At 34.3% G+C, this 17,782-nt stretch overlaps 1 protein-coding gene across 3 annotated transcripts in view; it reads left to right on the top strand.

The window, feature by feature from the left end:
* Positions 1 to 17,782, top strand: part of LOC150093384 (serine/threonine-protein phosphatase 2A regulatory subunit B'' subunit beta-like) — a 284,810-nt gene that overhangs the window by 199,345 nt on the left and 67,683 nt on the right. For all 3 annotated transcript variants that reach the window (XM_090413283.1, XM_090413284.1, XM_090413282.1), the window contains one exon: positions 9,684 to 9,758. In XM_090413283.1, the coding sequence (XP_090269409.1) occupies positions 9,684 to 9,758 (75 nt within the window). The remainder of the gene's footprint in view (positions 1 to 9,683; positions 9,759 to 17,782) is intronic.

The following is a 17,782-nucleotide window of genomic DNA, read 5'->3' as shown; positions in this document are numbered from 1 at the left end:
GATTCTCCCTCTTGGAAATATGGATTCACCTCCAGCCCACACACAACACACATGCAAAGCAGACAAATCCTCAGACATTACACATACTATTGAAAAACATTGAAGACTATGAATTTTGATTTCATCAAGTATTAGTTGGTGTGCTTTTGATTTTGGTATTCACAAAAGATATTCACTTTTTGAATGTTATGATACATTACATGAAATCTAACACAGTTTTTACATGTCAGTGTGCTTGGCTAGTACTCAAATTCAAATAATAAATTACTAATATGAAACCTTAAAATAAAATTTCTTTGAAATGGCTCAATAAAGAGATCCAAAATTAGAGTTAGAAGAAACAAAGAATTGTCAACTGAGTTGAGAAACCATAGTTTCATCTAATAATGTTAGTGAAGAATTAAAACATACAGAAGAAGCAACAGACATCGTGTGGTAAAAAGATAAAGGTACTGAAAAACAGAAATAATATTTTTAAATTCATGTTGGAGGTTTGATGGAATAATTATCAGCACTGAGAAAGGATTAAAAATAATTTTAATACTTCCAATATTTAGTCTCTGTCACAGAGACATCTTCAGGGATTACAAAAAACTTTTTGTAACAATACAGTAGTGAGTGAAACTAAAGTCCTATCTAGGTGGTGCACCCTCTATAGGCATTTGCAGGTGGCCTAGGATGTAAAGAGGGATCTCTAATAATTAATGTTTCCCAAATTTTGGAAAGTTTAATGCAACCGTATTTGTTTAAATTAGATGGTTGATTTCTGAGTGCTGATGCAGATTCAAAAAAACAGTCTTTCTCTTTTGATTTTACTATGGTGGAGCATGGTCATTTTTTTCAGGAGATCCTGTGGGTAGTATCCAAAACATGGTCTGCAAGGCCAGATTGACCATAATCGTGATTGTCGATGTAAGCTCTGTGTTCTTCTAACCGAATGGATGCTGACCTGCCTGACCTGCGAGTTCCAGACTGGTGGGCGGGTTCTCCTTGAATTCTGATGACTCGACACTCAGGGTAGCCTCTGAGTTTCAAAACGTTTCAAAAAACATGACATAAAAAGGCTTATCATTTTATATATATAGGATAGATTTATTATTATTATTATTATTATCTGAGACCTCCAGGGAGTCAAGGACTCATCGAGGGAGGCTATAAATCACCCAAACCAGCTGTCATACCTTCCATTAAATTCATTCATACTATTCATACTAGATTCACTCACTGCTCCATGAAAGAGAAACCTAGTTCTTACCCCTTTCTAGACTGTGAACAAACTTAACTTCCCTGTGTTCTCTCCCCACCTTCCATATAACAAAAGATTTCATCAGATAATATCCTATAACACCAATTCAAAAGTTTATAGATCTCTATCATATCACCCCTCTTTCTCATGTTAACCAGAGTTTGTAATCCACATACTTGGAATCTGTCCTCATAATCTAAATCCCATAATCTGGATATAGTCTTTGTAACTCTTCTTTGCACCCTTTCCACAGCTTCTTTATCCCCTTGGAATTCAGAAGACCAAATTTGTACACAATAATCCAATATATATATATTGATTCACCGACATATAACTTATCAAAATATCTAGTATCCTCCTTTAAAGGTCTAGTAGGAAAATCTTCCTCTTATATTAAAAACTCAACAGTCGTCGCTTCTAAAATTAAAGATATAAAGTGAAGAATTCCGATATTATGGTGAGCTTTGATGTTGTGGCTCTTTTCACAAATGTGCCAATGCAAGATGTTCTCAGTATTTTAAAAAACAAGATCTCTAAAAATATTTTTGCTCTCCTCTCACACTGCATTAATTCGGGGTATTTTAAGTTTGAAGACAAAATTTACAAACAAAACAAAGGACTAGCTATGGGTAGCCCCCTGTCACCAATACTGGTCAACATTTTCTTCGAGGACTTCGAGGAAAAAGCCATCTCTAAAGAAACATTAAAACCTAGAACATGGCTCCACTATGTAGATGATATATTCCTTATTTGGGAGCATGGTGTAGAGAATCTTCACATCTTCCTAAATCATTTAAACAACTTCCACCAAGACATAAAATTTACCGTCGAGATTGAAGAAAATGATTCCCTTTCATTTCTAGACATGAAGCTTTCTAAGATGTCTGATTCTTTAAGGATCTCAATCTTCAGAAAATCAACACATACGTATAGATACCTACATGCATCCTCACATCATTATCCCTCACAAAAAGTTAGGTATCATTTCTACATTGGCTCACCTTGCTCGCTCAGTATTGTCCGACGAAGAAGAACTAAAAAATGAACTAAAATACCTAGAAAGAACTTTCTTAAATAATGGATACTCTTCCAAAAACATTAAGAGGCAGCTATACCAGCGCCCTCGAAACAATACAGAGATCCCTAACAACCCCAAGGGTTATGTTTCTTTACCTTTCATCAGCTCGCTTTCCTGGAAACTAGGAAGAATTTTGAAGAAATTTAATATTAAAACGTGTTTTTCAACTCTTCCAAAACTAAGGTTACTTCTAGGCTATCCAAAACAGGCTCATAACCATCTTCAGTTCCCCGGTGTATATAAGGTAATATGTAATTTTGGGAGGCCATACTATGGCCAGACTGAGACGTCAATCCTCCTATGGCTAGAGGAACATCAGAGAGACATTTCATATAATAGAGTCAGAGCAAGCACACTCTCAAGTCATGTCTTATTTTCAGTGAACACAAACGATGAAGGCCACCAACACAGAGTAGATTGGGATGCAACATTGAACGTTTATATTTGTCACGATGAAGTAGAATGGCGCATAGTTGAGTCCAGAGAATTTGCCCTAGACCCATTTCATATCAACAGCAATCCTAGTTATAGTTTACCTGACTTGCATAGTTCTGCCATTAGGTACCGGCGTATGCGTGATCTCATACGCTTGCATTTGCACAACAATAGCGCTACAGAATGGACTATAACGACAATTCAAACTTAACCACAGTTCACAAGTTTGCTTTAAGTGTTACCATGCCTGAAGAATTCATTTTTGACGAAACGTGTTGTGTGCTCTATTAAATTAACTTATCTATTTCTCGGTTTCAGTCAGTCAAAAAAAGATGAACATATGCAATCACCAAGTCAATGTAACTACTGATTATATATATATATATATATATATATATATATATATATATATTAATGTTCATTATTTACTCAGTAGAACTGTATATAAAAAAGGAAAATAAATGACTTTATACTGAGAATGACAAATTTATTGTTAAGATACAACTAGTTTCATTGAAATACAACTTCTTCAGGTATCATTGGCAAAGAGTAAAATAAAAAATAACAGACACATGAAAAAATACATTAACAGATCTAGTATAAAACAAGTACATTTAAAAGGAATGCATGCTAGAGTTCCAACTGAAGTTGACTACGTGCATGAGCTGGTATTAGTGCGCCAGTATTGGACAGTGGCAATGTGCGCATCAGAAATATTATAGCTAAGGCTGTTATTAATATGAGATGAATCAAGTGATATTTCTTTAGATTCAATTATTCTTCTTTCCAGTTCATCATAGCACACATGGATATTACAGGTTTTTTGTCAATCAACGATGTGTTGGCGGCCATCATCTGCATTGACGGAGAAGAGAACATGGGTAGAGAGAGCGCTGGCTCTGGTTCTGTTGTAAGAAATGTCTCTTTGATGTTCCTTCATGCGTAGACATTTCTTACACCAGAACCAGAGCCAGCTCTCTCTCTAGCCACGTTCTCTTCTCAGTCAACGCAGATGATGGCTGCCAACACATCGTTGATTGGCAAAAAACTTGTAATATCCATGTGTGCTATGATGAACTGGAAAGAAGAATAATTGAATCTAAAGAAATATCACTTGATTCGTCTCATATTAATAACAGCCTTAGCTATAATATTTCTGACGCACATTGCCACTGTCCAATACTGGCGCACTAATACCAGCTCACGCGCGTAGTCAACTTCAGTTGGAACTCTAGCACGCATTTCTTTTAAATGTACTTGTTTTATACTAGATCTGTTAATGTATTTTTTCATGTGTCTGTTATTTTTTATTTTACTCTTTGCCAATGATACCTGAAGAAGTTGTATTTCAACGAAACTAGTTGTATCTTAACAATAAATTTGTCATTCTTGGTATAAAGTCATTTAATTTCCTTTTATATATATATATATGCACCTTCACAGCATAGAGGACAGTGCTGACAGCAACTTGACCTGGCAATGGTTGAGAAATGGAGCACTAAAAAAAGAAACAGAATCAGTAATTTTTACAGCACAAGAACAGGCAATTAAAACCGATGTTATGAAGGTAAAAATAGGAAAAACTTCAAGAAGACAGTAAATGTAGATTTTGCAAAGAAAAGGAAGAAACGGTAGACCACATTATAAGTGGATGCACCAAAATTGCACGAATTGAGTACCGTAAAAGGCATGATAACATAGCTAAGATAATTCACTGGCATTTATGTAAAAAAATATGAGTTTAAAGTATCTAAAGACTATTGGAAGCATAAAGTTCACCAGAAAGTGATTGAGAATGAAAAAAGCTAAAATACTCTGGAATTTCAAAATCCAGACTGACAAAAGTTTGGAATATAATACACCCGATATAACAGTGGTTGAAAAAAGTGGAAACAAGGGTGTTCAGTTTACCGAAATATCAGTACCAATATATAGTCGGATTGACGACAAAGAAGCTGAAAAATTACAAAGTATCGTGAGTTGCGAGTCGAAGGTGAACAAATCTGGCAGAAGAAAACAAAAATTGTTCCCATAATAATAGGTGCTTCAGGCACCATCCCTAAAATATTGAAAAAAAAAAAACATCTAGATGCACTAGAGTTAGATGGATTAAAAATTGGGCAGCTGCAAAAGGTCGCTTTGTTCAGCACAGCATTCATATTCAGAAGGTATTTTCACACTCATAGGCCCTTGGGTAGGACTTGAATTAGTGGAATATAACCAGCCTTTTACTTAAGACTGAGGAAGCAAATCAAGCTTGGATGAATATTATTTATATATATATATAAACAGTTAAAGATAGTAAGGAATGTCAAAGAAAAAAAAAAGTAGAATATATGAATAAACCAAAGTGTGTGTGTGTGAGAGAGAGAGAAAGAGTGAGTGATTGAGTGAATAACAGTCATTTACCTCGAAAAACATTCAAATATAAATTGCTGTTCATTCAGAAATGGCCAATTTTGAAGAGATTAAAGACTTGAGCAAGGGGACTGTCACATAAAAATTCCATAAATAGCTGCTATCCCAAATAATATATCCTAAAACTGCTAAGAAACAGTAGGAGTTTCAAAGAATAATAAATTTCCTGGATTTTCTAGATAACGTACAAATCTGGAAAGGTGAATTAGGAGAGGTACAGAGTTTGGAATACAGAATATTATACTGTTGTTTAATGTATATAGTACTATACAGTTACACTGTGCAATGCCAAAATTTGCAGAAGTAGTTGATTTTAATGATAATTGTTTATACATAAGATACTTGCTATATTATTAGGATTTCCAGGATGTTAAAGATATCATTCATCACATCATTTCCAGGATGTTAAAGATATTATTCATCACATCATTGAAAAGATTCCAACAGTGTTTGTACGTGGAATAGCTTCACAACTGGGATACTTATATATAGAGTCTGAGACCTCAATGAAGATCGAAACCAGCATTATACACATTTGAAAGGATATGTGCTTTGCATTATGTGCTACTAAGGCAAGTGATGTGAAGTTATTAGCTTCTATATACAAGTAGTCCAGTTGTGAAGATAATTCATGTACAAGTATTATTTGCTTACACTTGGAGAAAAGATTAAACCAAGAGTATAATTTCTTGGCATCTTTAATTTATAATACAACCAAGTGAAAAGCCTGTCAACATTATAGATAGCCTCAACTAAAACACGCATTATGACTTCATATATACGCTGCCAGATATGAGCAAGATTGTTGACCTTACTAATGTTTCCTTTCATATTCCTAGTCTACTAAGAGTTAGACTGTTTTGGAAAATTCAAAAAAAAGTTTTGTAAGAGCAGATCACTAGTAATTCATTATAACCTTCATTCTTATTCCCTGTGTGAGTGAAGAAATCATTTCCAATGCTTCCTTGAACTTTCAGGTGTAACTTTTATATATGTATCAGACTCTATACACACATGAGGTCTCAAGACCTATAAAATAACAGTGCAATGTGTAGGCAAGTGATCAGAGAGAAGAAAGGAATCTGCTAATGTGTTTCTTAAAGAATTGGAAGTTGAATGCATTTGAAAAAAGTGTGGGGAAAACTGTTCCAAAGAGCATAGATTATATGGAAGGAAGAGGATGAGAAGTTATTTTAGTGATTGAGCTAAACAGTATAGAGATGTCAACTAGTAGGTGCCCATATTCGTTTATGTGATTAGACTGAAGTGGAGGAACAGTGATGGCCAGTTCAGTAAAGTAGCATCCATGGTAATACCTATAGAAAAGACAATGCCAAAATGTAGTATCTGTGGGAAACTGATTGCAGGAAGTCATTGAGAAAAGGATCACCCAATAAGCAAATAGCTCTCTCTTCTCTCTAGCATTCTGAGGAAAGTTTTTGGGATGTTTATTACCCCAGATGTGAGAGGCATTTATTTGCTAAAACTTGAGAAGTGAAGGCAACTTTATCTTGTTTCAAGACCTGCATTATGTAATTGGTCACATTTTTTATCCAAGATAAAATGATCACCTCTCTAGATGCAATATTCTCTGTGCTATTCAGTTTCACTCTGTGTGTGTGTGTGTGTGTGTGTGTGTGTGTGTGTGTGTGTGTGTGTGTGTGTGTGTGTGTGTGTGTGTGTGTGTGTGTGTGTGTGTGTGTGTGTGTTGCAAGATGTTAATGACAGATTTTTTATTATAACATTTTAATTAGGATGCTCTTTATGTATTAAAGCATCTGATTTTCATCTCATTATTACATGGATATAGCATATGCTGTTGTCACTCTGGTGGTTGATACCTGGTTTCTGTGCAAGGTGGCAATGCAACTCAGCATGTTCATTTTCTTTCTGTATACCATATGTGTAAGTTGCCTTCCATTTCAACAGTGAAACTGATTTTAGGATGCACACTGTAGGAAATGAATTAAGCTTGGATCATTCAGGACTTTCAGTATTCTAATTATGGGTGATTTAAGAACTCAGCCAGCTTACAAAACTCCATGAAGAATTATTTTCGGCATTTTTTCTTATTTGACTGAGACATACTAAAAATTAATAACCATTAATTCAAAATGTACCACTAAATTTGAATTAGTATTGCTATTTTCATCTAATAGTGTTACTGAACCTGCAACAACAAAGGGACACCAAATCAGTTTGTTGTGGGTATCTCTTTGCTTTAACTACTTTAAAAATTTACTTTATTATCAAACTTCTTTCTTTGCAACTTCCGTCTACTATAAACAGTGGATAGCATACAGAATGAAATATATATTTTAAAAAAAAATGGAATTGTAGGAATAAAATACTGATTCTGATCTCTGCCAGTGTGTTATCATTGTAGCTCTTAATATGTATTGCTATTATTATTATCTTCTTGATCTCCATGGAGTCCCAAGACTCATCATGGGAGATCAACACACATCAGTACAAAGTCTATCATACCTCCTTAAACTCATCTGCCATCTGCACTTTCACCACCACCACCACTCTCCATTCAAAAACAAAATTTACTTCTTACTCTTTTACTCCCTACTTCCTTTTGTAACTTCCAGGGATAGCCCCTTGTCCCTTCCTCTCAATCTACCATATGAAAAATCCCCTCAGTATTGATCCAGTAATAACTCTCTAACATCTTAAATCTCTCCATCATATATTTTCCCTTTGTCTTCTATCTATTAAATTCTGTAGTCTGCATGCCCTCATTCTATCCTTATAATCAACATTGTGTACAGTCCTGATATAATTTCTTGTTATCTGCCTCTGTGCTCTCTCCAAAGTTACTTCATCCCCATCAAATTCCATTGACCAGATCTGAGCATAGAAATCCATGTGTGGTGTGATCAAAGCTTTATACAAGGACCACCACACTTTTATCTTTTGTGGTCAATTCGCTTCTCATTATTGCAGTAATTCTCTGAGATGTCCTCACAAGCTTTGCCATATGTCCTCTGAACTTCAAATTTCTATCTTGAATCATCGCAACTCCACCAAGTAAGTTTGAAGTATCCCATCTGCAGATCCTAAATTTTAAAACCTTACATTTAGTTGCAGTAAAGTGACATCCCCATTCATTTTCTCACTTTTCCAGCTTATTCAAATCCTCTCAAAGAGCCAAAACGTCAACACTATTACTAATAATCCTCCCAAGCTTCATATCAACTGCAAACAACTGCACATCTCTCTCTGTAGTCCTTTAACAATATCATTGACATTAAGTTGAACAGTAATGATCCCAGTACCAAACCCTGTAGATATCTACTTGTAACCTTCCTACTTCATGATAACTGCTCCTCTATATACACCTCTCTCTAATATCTGTCAAAAAGCTAGTCACCAATCTAATCCACTAATCTGATATACAAATCCATATGTTACAACTTAAAAAACATCTTGTCATATGGTAGCCTGTCAGATGATTTTGACAAATCCAAAAAAATGGCAGCATATTCCTTACCCTTATTTACTGCTCTTGTTACTCTATTGTAAAAGGTAATCAAATTGCAACAAGAGCATCCTGTAACAAATCCATGTTGGCTTGCATAAGTAATATTGCCTGCTTCTGCCCAATTCTATATACAAGTTCTTACCAATTTCTCCAAAATCTTGACAGCTACAGAAGAAATACAAACAGGCCTATAGTTTGATGTCTCCATTAAACTGTCCCATAGCAAGACTTCCATTAAACAGCCAAGTTAATAGCATGGTCACTTCCACAACACATTCCATTAAAACACATCATGAAATTCCATCTATCCCCTCCACACACCTTACTGACATTTAGCATACTCAGTATTCGGAATACATTTCTCTTCATTCAGTTCTAACACTTCACCATTCATTATCCTTCTAGGAAAAGCATACTGTACTATGATGGAACACTCTAATAAAATTTAATGTGTATCATTAAATAGCTCAACCATGTCATCTGCATTGGTCACCTGATTCCCATGTCCATCCAGGAAAGTAATCTATTCACTGTCATTTTCCTGCTACTCGCTACACAGTGAAGAAACCCCTTGGATTGCAGTGCCTCGTATATTCTAATTTTCTCTCCTTACAATACTAGTCACTTCCCTGGCCTGAGCCATATATTCCTTATGCAACTGTTCTCCACCTCTCTCTTTATATATCTTCCATAATCTCTTTTTCATCTGCAATTCCTCTTTTATTTCCTTGTCATCCATTTGTCTCTGAATTGCTTTATCTTCTTCACTTGAGGTATACAATCTGTCATTATATATATTTTTATTATTATTTTTTATTTATTTATTTATTTTTTATTATTTTATTTTTTGCATTTAACTTTCTCTTGTGTAAATGAAATTTATGAAAAAAAAAGACGTTGTTTTATCAAGGATATCAGATCACAGATTTGGTATATTATTGAAGAAAATTTAACTTAATTTTATTCTGATGCCCAAATTTATTTATTTATTTTACTTATATTTATGTTTTTTATAGGATATCATAAACACACATCCTGGGCTCACTTTTTTAAAAGATGCCACAGAATTTCATTCCAGATATGCTCATACAGTAAGTTTTAAATGATCATGAGTTTATTTTCTTTCAGTAGCTTTCTAATGTATAATATAAAAATTCAACTTATATAGTTGTGGTCAATTGATAACTGTAACGATATACAGAGAGTAATAATTCACTTTCCAGTTTCATTTTGTTATAGAGTAAATCTATGCTTTAGGATTCCCCATGTTTATAATCAGTATGAATTCTGTATTAACTGTATGAAATGCCAGGCCACAGAAGGGAGGCAAATGGGATGTGTATCCTTCTGAGGTAGTTTGCCAACTGAATGAGATCATAGTATATAACTACGAAAAAATTTTTGGCTAGTATGAATGATTTCTAATAACTGTGTCAATGTGGTTTATTTTTGATCTAATAACTAAGTTTTACATCAAAAATATATACATCTTTGTGTTAAAAAAAGAAATTGCTGAGTCATTGTGCACAATTAACTTCACAAGTGCAGAGGCAAAAAATGATGATTCAGATTTTGAACCTCAGTAGTCTAGAACAGTGCTTCGCAAACTTCAAGATGTCAGGGCCCCCTTTGCAAAAATTAAATATTTCACGGCCCCCCCCTCGAAAAAAATTCGTAATAGAGATTATAAATTGAATATAAATACAATAAATATTATTATAATATTTATTGTATTTATATTCAATACAAAACATACATAGTGAATATTGCAAAAATCAAATGCATATATTATATTTTTTGCCTCTTACCGTTTGGTTCTGAAGACGATGTGGGCTGTTCTGGTAAAATATGAAATACTGTCCTTTTTTATTTATTTTTTTTTTTTGAGTCTGTTTCTGATTGTTCGTGGGAATTTTTTTTTTTATTTTTTATCAGCCACTTATCCATCTCAGGGTTAAATTTTTTAACGTAAAATAGATCAAATAATATCACCGATACTGGCACACACCACAGACTGATAACATGAAATTAGTGAATATTACCTGAATAAGGGAATCATCGGACCAGGAACATTTTTCTCTTTTGTGACTTTTCTCCCTTTAAGGTAACTAGCACGAAACAGACAGCAAAGGCAGGTTATTAACATGTGCATATGATTGGTGCGGTATTAACAAAAGATCGCGCAACCAAAAGATAAAAGCATAGCTGACAATTGAGTTGAAATGCTAACTCTCTTCAATCGAATTCCATATGTGAAACTGCTATAACATTCATTATATATATGTATTACTTAGTTTTAACACTTTTACGAATTTTAACACGTTCGGTTGAATTTCATTACTGCCTTGGGAAATCGAACTCACACACATCTAATTAATAACAATAGTTTTTAGTTAGATACTGTGTTTGCCCATGCAACATATGGTTTTGTTTCAGTCTATACAGCATAGTTTCTGTATGAGGGGACATGTGATTCATTAATTAGTGTGTTTTTATCCCAGTTGTCTCTAATTGCACTATTTGTTGAGAAATATATTACACAGACTCCTCATGCCTTATTCACTGGCATAATAAAAGTACTTGTTTTTATTGCCTCTGCAGTATAGTGGCTGTTAGGGAGGGCTGTTGTTTACCACTGCGAGTTACTATCTCCCCACATGAACTTGTTTAAGCTTTTTTTCATGTGTGAAGTATATGCGAAACTTTTATTGGTAACAGAAAACTAGCTCGGATGACAGTGATAATATAAAATGAGTTTTGATATGTATATAAAGTCAATATCAACAGTCCCTAATTACGAACGCGTGATGAAAGGGACAGGAAGATTTGGAGCTTCCCTGGAGAGCATTCGAAATAAATACAATTAACCACTGCTTTGAAATGAAACATATGAATAAGCAATATTTACTAATATTCATAAAAAAAAAAAAAAATCAGCTAACGCCTTTTTATTCCCGTGTACGGGAGTAGGCGAGGCCATTGAGCCCTATCTAACTTTTGGAGACTGAGTGGGCAGTTCAATCTCCACTGGTACCAATCAGAGATAGATGGCCCAAGGCTATCTCTAATTAAGCGGTGCGCAGTGAAGAGAGAGACGGCTCAAATGTGCCGCCATCTCGTGGTCCCTAACACAATATATTTAATGTCTGAAATAATGTGGGTTCTACGGTCGATTTTCTTGAGTTTACAGGACGAAAAACCCGAGTTTCCGGGAGGAAAAACCTGCTTGCCCGTGCCAGAGATCGACTAACTCGGGAACCGGTCGAAAAAAGGCTTAGAAAAATTTCCTCTAGTCGCCGACTAGACTCAAAACCAAGTCTTCCTTCATGCGGCCAAGCGCCGTGGTGTGCAAACGCCACATCCACTGATCTACACAGGCTCCTTACTAATATTCATTAAGCACCGAAATACGCAGGAAGCAAAGTTTGTGAACTAACACCAATGTGTGAATTTTTCCATTAAAATATAAAAAATAACAAAAAAAAAATAAATAAATAATAAAAGTTAAATACGTTTCTTTTAAAGTAAAAAAAATCTACTTAATCTTAAAACATTTTAAATTTGTTTTCATTATTTCACGGCCCCCCTTAACAAAACCTACGGCCCCCAAGGGGGCCGCAGCCCACAGTTTGGGAAGCGCTGGTCTAGAATGTCTTGTCTTGTCGGGGAAATTTACACAATTCAGAAGAAACCACATGGCAATTTATATATATATATTTTTTTTTTTTTAATTTTTTTTTTAAGTTCTAAAAGAGTAAAACCTGTAACATTTTTACTTTTGTATAATTAAATAAATATATTTCTTTATCATTTCATTATTTAAGTGCTGTCTGTTTTAGTTGTATTTTAGCTATGTTTTCAATTCATGACACTGAGCCTATGGTAAATTAGGGTTTGATTTATGGTGGCTTTCCAGGAACCAGTTGGGTCGTAAGAACAGGTGTTTACTATATTTGGACAACTGCATGAAGCAGAAGCTGAAACATTCAAGCATTTAATAAGGGAAGTATTGTTACATGGCAGGGATCAAAGTGATAATTAATTCAGTAAAAAATCTTCTTTACATCTGGTGCAATTATGTTGTGACACTGCAAATCTGACCTGTGTAGCCTGGCAGGGTTTGCAGCAGTGGTGATATGTAAACACTGTCTTTCATATATCCTGTAGGAAAAGATATAGGGTAAGGTTGGGAGACTTTATAGACCACAACAGGTCCTTCTTCTTACCTATTCACTTGTCTGGTAGAATATCATTGAGTAGTCAGCTCCAGTAGTCAGATCCTAGTAGAGGGAAGCCTTTTTTCTTGCTGGAAAATTTTAATCACTTCAGAAAATTCTCTTACAAATGAGATACCTGGAACAGGTGTCATGGTCAGACTTATATGTAGCTATTCATACTGGTATTTTTAATAAGGATTACAACATAGACTATATGCATTAATTACAATAATTTAATTAATACTTCTGATATTTTGACAAATCAAATTGACATTGGGAAACAATGTACAAACAATATGTGCACATACAGGCCATATATGGTGGTAAGACTGAAGTGTAGCATCCAAAAAGGTCTAATACACTATTTAGGACTTTATTCCATTTTGGTTCTGATATTGACTGTTGTGTATAAGGCCTCCAAATCACTGTTGGCACAATTTTCCTATGTAATATTTCTAATTTTCTTAGGTGGCTGTTTCATATGTTTGTGTAGACCGTCATACCATACCTGAGTAGAGATTCAGAGATACCCTCATATAGGATTTTTTTTTATGTTAGATGGAATCATGTCTTTTACTTGGAAGAGTTTTGCTGTGATGATGCAGAGTTTAGTATGTAGGTAATCTATATATTTTGTCCATTTAAGGGCAATCTATGTAAAGGCCAAGGTATTTTGCACGTGTTATGGGTTTGATTTTGGGACATTGGCAGGTATTTTTGTTAATGCAGTGGTATGTGTGACAGTGTAGAGATAGTGGTGCTGGGTGCATTATTCTCGGATTATGTATTATTAACATCTGTGTCTTGGTGCCTTGATTACAACTGAGTTTCGGTAGAAGTATGTTGAGATTTCATTTAGGTCTTGTTGTGCTTTGGCGAGAGAGAGAGCCGTGTTGATGTCTGCGTGAACTGCTAGTAATCCAGTGTCATCTGCATACTGAAATATTTGACTTCGTGTGGCCAGGCTATGAACGACATTAATGTATATGTTGAATAGAGTAGGTGATAATATGGCACCTTGTGGGACACCGTGTTTTAATTGTATACCCGCTGTAATAACATGTGCCTATTTTTGTTACTTGTGTTCTGTTTGAGAGATAGCATGCAGGAACACTGCATATCCCGATTGAATATGGTTTATTCAGTAGTATATCGTGTTTTAGTGTATCAAAAGCTTTGGTTAAGTCAAGCAGTATAAGGACAGTGTACTTGTTTTTATCAAGGGCTTTGTTTACGGCGTTGGCAATGTCTTCTAATAAAGTGATGGTGCTTTTTGTTTTCTGAAAGCCATATTGGTTTTGTGAGATAATGCTCTACTTATGTAAATAGTTCTGTAATCTGGTGTGTGTTATTTTTTCTAGAATTTTTGAAATGACAGGTAGGTTAGCTATTGGTCTGTAGTTCTGTGTACCATTTCTTTTACCATGTTTGTAAATTGCCGTAATTATCACGGTTTTTAGTTGTTGTGGAATAATGCCAGTGACGAATATTATGTTCATGAGTCTCAAAAGTATTGGATTTATTTGTTAAAAGGTCTATGAGTCTTATTTTGTCTATTCCTGGAATCGTCTTTGGTTTTAGTTGCAAGAATGCTTCCTTCAGTTCCTGTTTTATTACAGGTGGGAAATATAGTTTGCTGTTCACTTTGTGTCAGTAATTTTTTTGTTTATCGTTGTTAGATTATCTTTTTTGAGTCGGGTGATATTGTTTGTGAATGCATGGTTGAATGAGTCTGCTAGTTCCTCTTGGTTTCTGACTGAAGCTTTTTTGCAATAAAATCTTGTGCTGAAGTTTTCTTTTTTCGAGTCGGTAATTTGTTAAGTATAGCCCATGTTTGCTTCGTATTGTGATTATATTCTGTAAATTTTTGGAAGTAGTGGTGTCTTTTTGCCCTAAGAATTTTTGTTGTTAGTTGATTTCTTGTGTTTTTATATAATCTTTGTAGTCGAGTGTTACTGGGTGACTTTTTTTAGTCTTATCCATAGATTTTCCTTTACAGTAATGCTATTTAGAATGTCACCATTTATCCATGGATTATTGTCTGTTTGTCACCTCGTTTGTGTAGGCTTTGTTGCTTTTTTGTATATTATTATTTGTGTGTGTGTGTGTGCGCCCGCACCCAAATTTCTCAATCATAGATATCGTAGCTTCCCAACACAGCAAAAAAACCAATAAATAATAATCCAACTGGTGTCATCCTCAGATAAGCTTACATATAAGCTTCGAGGATGGAAGCAGAGAAATTAGTTCTCATCCAAGATGTATCACAAGTAACCAAATGCATATATACGTATCACATGTAAACCAACATATATAATGTATTTATTATATGTAAACAAACGTATGTAATGTAAGTATCATATGTAAACAAATGTACGTAATGTATCATATGTAATCAAATGTATGTAATAACTGTAACAAAAGTATGCAATATAGAGTGATTATATCCATTGATATTGTATATATATAGAATGTAAAATTGCAAAGAAACATCTGTAATAATCATCATTATGAATATTATAATAATATGCATTGTAAAATTATTATTATTATTTTAAAAAAAACTTTTATGTACGAGAAAGTATTTGTTATGCATAATTGTGTTCATATAATGTATGTAATTTATCTGAGAAATTAAAAAAAAAATAATAAATAAATAAATAAAATAAAATAAATTATTATTATTATTATCATCATTATGATTTAAAACAATTATTTACATGCAGTTATCTGATATGCAAAATTGTGTTCATGTAATGTATTATAAATATTATATATGTATATATATATATAATATTATTGTATGTATGTAATTTATCTGAGAAATATTAAAGTATTAAAAATTTAAAAAAAATTTTTTAAAAATTACATGACACCTCCAGAGAGCCTAGGGACTCATCGGGGGAGGGCACCCACTCTACTACAACTCTCCATCTCCACTACTCAATCCACCAACTACAATTATATTTCTGTGAATATTATATTTCCGTTGGAAGTTCTCATATCAGGATCATTTATTTTAAGTAGGCAATTCCAGTCTGTATTTTTTACAAGGTTGTCGACAATGCTCTTTAACATGATCAAGTTTTGTCGACTTTGGTGCTGGTGGGAGGGGGAGAGGTAATGTAATGAAACAAAGTAGTGATCGGCAATTTTGACGTTAATTGCTGATGATGTATACATATGGATGGAAGCCCGTATGTTGATCTGATCAATTCATATACAATATAATGCAATAGAGTGATAATAATAATAATTGTGTGATGTTTCGGGATGTACTACTAAATCATGGAGTAAACTGCTCAGTTTCCTTCAATGTATTTTATGCCCACTTTTATATTCTGTGATTTCCATGTTCAGATTTTCTTAGCAACAGTTACAGAAATTTGATTCATGTTGAAGTTTCTTGAACAAAAAAACTGTAGAAACAGGAATGCACATAAATAATTTACTGACTAATATTAATTATTTACAAGCCAACATTTTGCTAGCATTATCAGAGGCACTTTAACAATACAGTCAGTGAAGAGAATGAAATGACCATATAAACAAGGATAGTCACATGCATGGAGGATCGTCATAGCAATTTTTGTTACTGATACTTACAGCTAGATAGGGCAGTGTGCCAAAATCTATGCAGGATCACATCATCTGTTCTGTTGTAGCTAACCAGGTTCTGTAGAACTTGTGCAGCTTCAAGAACAGCCTCTCCAATATAAACTGGAATTTGTGAAGTAGTCTGGCTTTCTTCCATCTGATAAAGTAGTCTTTCTCTAAGGCGTGTTATGCTCTTCTGTTTTTTTGGTTGTCTCTACTGGATGCATTTTTATGCTTTTTTTTTTTCTGATCAAGATAGTCTCTCCTATCTGTCTAAAATACTAGGTTTCACACTGGCAGGAGATGCTGTAGACACCCGAGAAGGTGAGAGGATCCTGAAGATCCTTGATTTGTCTCTGGATGGTGGAAACTTTGTTTAGAGGTCAATATACAATTTGGATTTTGTGTTGTTTCTGTAGGAATGGAATTCCAGTTTATCCATTATACCTTTGATGTAGGATAAAGATATGGCTGTATATATAGTCTGGTTGGGAGGGAAGAGTTTGTTGTTCTTTTTAAAGGAGTTTGTTGAGGGTTTTCTGTTGTATCTATTTTGTTAGAATGATGTAAGCAGAGCCTGTTGTTCCAGGTGCAGTGGTCCAGAGGACGAAATTTGCTCTGTCCTGGAGACTAAAGTTGAAAATTCCAAGTTTTTGAGCAGGACAGTGATGAAAAAAATTTCATGCTGAAGTTAATGCCAAACATTGAATTCACAAGTTGAAGCAGACAACATTAGGCTACAAGCCACTGCCTTATTTAAAAGACCAGGAAGCAGTACAGCTCTCTAAAGCAGTGCAGCCACTTTAAAACTTTTATACCTCTATGTTGTTTATTTTTTAACGGTATATATTAGAACACAGAAAAATAAGTGAATAATTAATTTATTAACTTATTGCTGATATTTCGCTGATGTTATAACCAGCATCTTCAGAGCACAAAAACACAGTTTGTCACAATACGCGAGACTATAACAACATGGTGTAATCAACGGACTAGTTAAACAAAATTGTAGCAGCAACACAAAGACTAGAGTCCTGATTTTGGCACCCTCTATCTGAAAAAAAAAAATTGCAACTATCATATAAGACTAGAGTCCTAAACAGAGAAAAAAAAGAAAAAAAACCGATACTAGTTTTTTCTTAAGATGACTGTCTTCCAGATTTTAGGCAAATTTATACAGCCATATTTGTTGAGATTTGGAGTGTGTTTCAGGGCTTCTGTTGCCTCTAAGAACAGTCTCTCTGACTTGTAAGAGCTTCTGTGCAGTACTTTTGTGTTCTTCCAGTTGATCCTGTGTGCAG

The sequence above is a fragment of the Typopeltis vanoorti genome, chromosome 24, assembly GCF_054136105.1.
Source record: "Typopeltis vanoorti isolate ZY-2024b chromosome 24, IOZ_Tvanoo_1.0, whole genome shotgun sequence".
Lineage (NCBI taxonomy): Eukaryota > Metazoa > Arthropoda > Arachnida > Uropygi > Thelyphonidae > Typopeltis > Typopeltis vanoorti.
Note: the sequence above shows the minus strand (reverse complement) of the source record. Positions and strands in the feature narration are given on the sequence as shown.